Here is a 6,806-nt window from a genome sequence, read left to right as displayed (position 1 = left end):
CCGTGCCCCTAATGCCCACTCCAGCCCCCCCCACCCCACCTCGCCCTTGCCCCCCAGCACCACCCAATCCCCCCAACCCTCCCTACCACCCAACTTCCCTGCTCCCCCTCCAGCCCCACCCTGCGTCCCTGAGGCTCCGCGGGAGGCGGCGCTGCCCCCATCGCTCACCCGCTCCGTCCGGCTCCGGCCCCGGGGTACCCCTTCTCCTCTTCGCCTGGAGTCGCGGCATGGAAGGGGCGTGGGTAAATTCGAATTCTCCCTGCTGGACGTCACAATAACAAAGTTACCGCCCAGCGCGCTGATTGGTAGCTTCCGCCCCCGGCCTGTTTCAGACCCGAGCGTTCATTGGCCGCTCGGCCCCCAGCAGGTCCCGCCCCCGGCGCACCCGCCCGCGTCCCAAGAGAGGAGGGAGCGGGTTGGCTGTGACACCTGAAGTGCGCACAAGCTGCTGTTTCCCCGGGCGGAGTGTTTCCGGCGTGGGAGCAGCATGGCCGCGGTGCCCCCCGACTCCTGGCAGCCGCCCGCCGTCTCCATGGAGACCACGTAAGGGGCCGCTGGGAGCCTCCATCCTCCCTGTCCGGGGGGCCGCCTGGGTCGCTTTGCTCGGCCCAGCGGGCGGGTCTCGGGTCTCGCGCCCCGGGGCGGTTTGCAGGCTGGCAGCGGGAGGGGCACGTCCGGGGGTCACAGCACAGCCTGCCCAGGCAGCGCCTCTGTCCTGGGCAGCGGCGGGGTGTCCCGCGTGGGGAGCCCCCCACCCCACCCCCCAGAGCCCGGCGGCTGGCTCGTGTCCGCCCGGGGAGGAAGTGACCTGCCGGGTCAGGGCGGGGTGCGAGCCCCCGAGAGCCCGGACTCTGAACCGGCACGATACTGGCCCCTCGCACCGCAGACCCCGCAGGGTCTGTCTGTAGGTCTGGTCGCCGCTGCCCCCCTCCCAGGCGCTGGGGAGCCCTGAGCCCTTTCGGTCTGTCTCCCTCCTGTAGCATGGGCACCATTCTCCTGGAGCTGTACTGGAAACACGCGCCCAAGACCTGTAAGAACTTCGCTGAATTAGCCAGGCGGGGTTATTACAATGGCACGAAGTTCCACAGGATCATTAAAGACTTCATGATCCAAGGGGGAGATCCGACGGGAACAGGTAAGGCCCAAAGCGAAAATGGGTGCGCTGGGTACACAACTGGGAGCCTTGTCTGCTCTTCATGGGCGCAGGGGGTGAGTGTGTCCGTGGGAGCTAAACCTCCCTGTTAGGACGCGAGCAGACCTTAAGGAAGCATATATGTGGTGACATTTCCTGCTCCAGTGTATGCCCTCGCTGGCGTCCCAACGGCTGTCCATCCCAGGGAGGCCAGAGGACTGAAGGAGGTGGAAAGTAAAGCAGAAGGATGGCCCAGTGTTTAGGACACTAATATGGGACTTGGGGAAACGCAGGTTCAATTCCCTGCACCCATAAAGATTTCTTGTATGACCTCAACCAAGCCACGTAGGGTACGTCTAGGCTGCCTGTAGAGTACAGATATAGCACGTCTAGCTAGCCTGGGTATAAACAGCAGTGTAGATGGTGAGGCAGAGCTTAGAGTATTTTACATGCCTGAACCCCTAGGGTATAAACCCTCCATGCTGTCTAAACACCCAAGCAGTGCCTCCTACCTCGACACTGGTATTTCCTGCTGCCGCCTCCCGCTGCCAGAGTCTTTCCCCATTGCAGTGAAAGATTCCAGCAGTGGAGAAAAGGCTCTGTCGGGGGGAGGCAGTGTGGAAAAGGGGAGCCTTTCAGTGTGGTATGCAACTATATGTGTAATGCCTATACTCTACACGCTGCCATTAGCGTAGATGTAGCCTTAGTTGTTCTGGGCCTCAGTTCCCCATCTGTAAAATGGAACTAATAGTACGGCCCTACCTCACAGGGGTGTGTGAGGTTAAATACATTACAGATTGTGCGATGCTTCGATTCTATGGCAATGGGAGCCCTATTAGATTGTATTACCTGGAAGCAGAGTAAGTGCCCAGTGGCAATGTGAAAGCGGCAGTGGCCCCTAACCCCCATGGTTCCAGCTTCTAGACTTGCAGGTTCCTACAACATGAGTACTACTCTGTTCTTATTAAGACAGTAAATATCATAATGCCACAATATAAATCCATGGTACACCCAGTCCTTGAACAGTGTGATGCAGTTCTTGTCGCCCCATCTTAAAAAAGGTATATTAGAATTGGGAAAGGTACAGAGAAAGGCAACAAAAATGATTAGGGGGTATGGAACAGCTTCCATATGAGGAGAGATTAAAAAGACTGGGACTGTTTTGCTTGGAAAAGAGACAGCTAAGGGGGACTATGATAGAGGTCTATAAAATCATGACTGGTGTGGAGAAAGTGATTAGGGAAGTGTTATTTACCCCTTCACATGACATAAGAACCAGGGCTCACCCAATGAAATTCATAGGCAGCAGATTTAACACAAACAAAAGTAAGTATTTCTTCACACAGTGCACAGTCAACCATTGGAACTTGGTGCCAGGGGATGTTGTGAAGGCAAAAAGTATAACAGGATTCAAAAAAGAATTAGATCAGTTCATGGAGGATAGGTTCTTCAAGATGGGCAGGGATCAGCCCCATGCTTTTGGTATCTCTAAACCTCTGACTGCCAGAAATGGGGACTGGATGATGGGATGTGACAGTTTTTTTGTTTGTTTTTTGCTCCAGATCCCTAAATGGCCCCCTCAAGGATTGAGCTCACAACTTTGGGTTTAGCAGGCTAATGCTCAAACCACTGAGCTATCCCTCCTGCGCTGGCTGGTAATTTATACACGTCTGTCTCCCTAGTCTTTATTGCTCAGCATCACACGTTACCAATAGAACTGAGCAAACCGCATTTCCTAGACTGTTGGCTGGCACTTGTATGACAGTGAGAGTGGTCCTGAATGTGTAAGATGGCTTTCTGAATTGGCATATCTGCTTTTCTCCGCTGGGCAGGCAGAGGGGGTGCATCCATTTATGGGAAGCAGTTTGAAGATGAACTTCATCCAGAACTAAAATTTACAGGTAAGTGCCATTTGAGGGACTTATGTGGGTGTTTTGTTAACCTTGCAAGTTGGGCATAGCACCAGTTTAGGGCTCAGTCCCACTGTCTTTATGCAGAAGTCATTGGGAGTCTGGGTGGAGTGAGGGCTACAGGCTTGGTAGCTCTTAACGACAAGTGAAGCATTAAAGAGACACTTGGCAGCAAATGAAAAAGTAACAACTAACTAGGGTCGCCATGCGGACAAATAAACAATAACATGGTACCCTCTCCTCCTTAAATGAATGGAATCGAGGAGCTATGACCCCTAAGCCTGCAGAGTTAATGCTACAGCTGTCCTGTTTTCAGCTAAGTAGTCTCTTCCCGAGGATAGTTAATCAGTGGTCTAACACCAGCAGAACTCCTTGTGCTAAATCACAAATCCCAAGGGCTAAATGATATGTTTGCCTCCTTAAAATTATTTCTGTGAATTAAGGTAAAGGTCGGCTGGGTTGTTACAAACACAATGTTCGAACTCAGCCGGGAGTGCAGTGTGGCGATAGACTTCCTGTGTAATACAACTAAACTGTTCTTACATTATAATTCAGTTCTTAAAGACCTCAACTGCGAGGGCTCCCGGGCCCCCTTCTGTTGTTTATACAGGAGTTACAATGCACTGGCGTCCTTATGGAAACAAATTACAGTGCGTGAGTCTCACTTAATCAGAATTACCCTAGCTGAGCACACAAAGGATGTTTAACAGGAGTAGAGAATAACTGTAAGAAGCTTTTTGCTGCATGCTTGATCCTGGTAATTAAGCCATATGACTGGATCCTTAGTTGCTACCAGAAGTAATTGGCTTAGGAAGAGACTGATCTGTTTTTTTGGGTTTGGTTTGGTTTTAACTGAAATGGCTTCAGATCTTCAGTCTAAGGGCAGGTTACTAACTTGTACCCTTTCTTTCAAAGGTGCAGGAATCCTTGCCATGGCTAATGCCGGCCCAGACACGAATGGCAGTCAGTTCTTTATAACCTTGGCACCAACCCAGTGGCTCGATGGGAAGCACACTATCTTTGGCCGTGTTTGCCAAGGGATCGGGATGGTGAACAGAGTGGGCATGGTGGAGACAAATGCCCAAGATCGCCCAGTAGATGATGTGAAGATTCTGAAGGCTTACCCATCGGGTTAGACCAGGGTCCTCTGCAGTTAATCTGTTGGCACTGCGGTGTGTTAAATCCTGTATCCCCCATGGGATTGTCCTGTCATTCCAGGGAATGCGAGCCAGTGGTTTAGGCCCAACGTTTACCTACTTTACAATCTATTTGAGGCAGAGCTTTTGTTCTTTTTTTTTTTTTTTTTTTAAGTAAAGTGGATTTAAAAATATCTACAATTAGTTTGCCTAGAAACTAAAGCGAACCGGGTTCTTTTCGAGAGTGCTGGCAGTGCTGTTTCTCCTGAGCTGCCTCCTGCCACGCTGGGAAAAGGGTCTCTTGTCAAAGTTTTGTGGCCTGAAATTATCCCTGCTGAACCCTGTTTTGGTTGGTATGCCCAGGGTGCAAGTACCCACCATGCCCCCCCTGTGCTCTCTGTTCTGTTCTGAGTGGTAAGGGAACTGTCTCATGCCAAGGCCACACAGAGCAGCTGGCTGGCATGCCATGCATACTCACAACTGCGCTGCAATCCAGTGTGCAGGATGGCTGTTGGGTCTCAGCAGCAAAGGTTGCAGCACCCTCTCCTTTGAGGGTGAGGGAGTTGACATGTCGAGATAAGGAAGATTCTAATCAGGAGAGTCTGACAGCCTGCACCCTCATTTATTGGTAAACATTGGGCCTAGCCAGTTTGACGGCCTTTCCTTTAACACGCTGTCCGAGCTGGGCAATCAGTGACTTTGTCTTATTTTTCTCAAAGGCAACCAAAAGGCCATGTTAATCTATAGGATCATTTGAACCAAGAGTACAGTGGAACATGATTAATATGTCAAACTGGACTAGGAGAACAGGCAGTGGGAACTTTTTCCCCAGCACCCAAGAACCTATTCCAGCAGGTGGGGCTACCTTAAATGTCATTCATTTTTAAAATGAACTTGTAAGGAGAATCCACAGCTTCCTGGAGAAGAGCAGAATCTTCCATGGCCTCTAGGATGTGGATACTGAATCTCCCTCTCTCAGAGAACTGAGTTTCTGTGAAATCTAATTCAGCCCCCCCCTTAAAGCTCCTTGTCACAGGAGACTTGTGGCAAGAAGACAGATGTGTGTGTGCATGTAAGACCAGTGTGCTCTTGTATACTCTTTGTAATACATGGATTTTCTTAAAATAAAGATCTGAAATGCATTCTGTAGAGAACGTGGTTGCTGATGTGGGGCAGGACTCAACAGTGTCAATGGGCCTGCGACTCCATTGCTTTAATACAACTTCTTTTAAAGTGGAAGAACATTCCCACTGAAATAATGCTTTCAGGGTCTGCCTCAAATGCCACTGAAAGCATCTCCCACTGTGTGCTTATCTGCTGGTGAAACTTAATAACTTCCAGGACCTCTGATTGAAGAGCTTCTCTACTGGGGGACAGCAGTCTCCTGAAGAGAGGCAGGTAAGCAAACAATGACTGGTTTGTTTGAAGGGGACCGCTCTTGCAATAGCTGTAATAGGCTGAGGCAAGTTCACTGCTGCTATGATCTCTGACCCTGGAAATACTAACTAGGTAAAGAGGTGTCTGGTTTCACTGGGTGTGCAAAGGTGACTCCTGTAGGGAGCTGGTTGCTCAGAAGAAATCTCTCCATTCACCTGTGGTACCCTGCAAATGTATGAGACTCCTTGAAGGGGCCTTTGAATTTTAGAGGGGACTGCTCTTCAGCTGTCCTGTCCCTACTCACCTGCCTTCAAAGCACCATACATTTGGCAGGAAGAGAATCATATCTCCTGCTCGCTGCAGTCCTAATGCAATAGAGCTTGTCAGAACAGCTGTTGCACTGAACTTTCCCTCGGGTGGCTGGTTGGTTTGGTTCTGCTCGTTGGCCATCTGCAGTTCTGTGACCGGGGGAGTTAATGAGCTCTTTACAGTGGAGTGGATCTGTCTGTGCAGGTGTGTAAGGAGGCAACTGAACAAGGAGCTGATCCTTTCTTGGGGGGAAAAGGGCGGGGTGCAGGCAGTCTGAGGTGCAGCACAACTAGTCTGCTGTTGTCACAGCTACCCATTGATCTCAGGCTGAATGGCTGGGCACCTTTCCCTTAACAGTGAAATGTGAAACTTGACTAATGCATCATTAGGGCTGCACACTAAGCACTGAAGTCCCCACTGGACCCATTCAACCTCCACTTCCTTATTGGCTGAAGGTGGAAGGCCTTGCACTCAACTCAGTGGCATTTCAGGACTTCAGAAAAGCAGACTTTGACTCCCTCAGGGAACTGATGGGCAGGATCCTCTGGGAGGCTTATATAAGGGGGGAAGGAGTCCAGGAGAGCTGGCTGTATTTTAAAGAAGCCTTATTGAGGGTGCAGGAACAGACCATCCTGATGTGCAGAAAGAATAGCAAATATGGCAGGTGACCAGCTTGGCTTAACAGAAATCTTCGGTGAGCTTAAACATAAAAAGGAAGCTTACAAGAAGTGGAAACTTGGACAGATGACTAGAGAGGAGTATAAAATTGCTCGAGAATGCAGGGGTGTAATCAGGAAGGCCAAGGCACAATTGGAGTTGGAGCTAGCAAGGGATGTGAAGGGTAACAAGAAGGGTTTCTACAAGTATGTTAGCAACAAGAAGAAGGTCAGGGAAAGTGTGGGCCCCTTACTGAATGGGGGAGGCAACCTAGTGACAGATGAT

General features: G+C 50.5%; 1 protein-coding gene across 1 annotated transcript; it reads left to right on the top strand.

Moving 5' to 3' along the window:
- Positions 1–440: 440 nt before the first annotated feature.
- LOC113409282 (peptidyl-prolyl cis-trans isomerase-like 1) lies at positions 441–5,290 on the top strand. The gene is made up of 4 exons (XM_026663016.2): positions 441–543; positions 981–1,135; positions 2,965–3,033; positions 3,958–5,290. The coding sequence occupies exons 1-4, from the start codon at positions 488–490 to the stop codon at positions 4,176–4,178; spliced, it is 501 nt and encodes a 166-aa protein (XP_026518801.1). The 5' UTR covers positions 441–487; the 3' UTR covers positions 4,179–5,290.
- The last annotated feature ends 1,516 nt before the right edge of the window (positions 5,291–6,806 follow it).

This window comes from Terrapene carolina, unplaced genomic scaffold, assembly GCF_002925995.2.
Source record: "Terrapene carolina triunguis isolate 2854851 unplaced genomic scaffold, T_m_triunguis-2.0 Scaffold31888, whole genome shotgun sequence".
Taxonomy (NCBI): domain Eukaryota; kingdom Metazoa; phylum Chordata; order Testudines; family Emydidae; genus Terrapene; species Terrapene triunguis.
The sequence above is the reverse complement of the archived record's forward strand: the minus strand, read 5'-3'. Positions and strand labels throughout refer to the sequence as shown.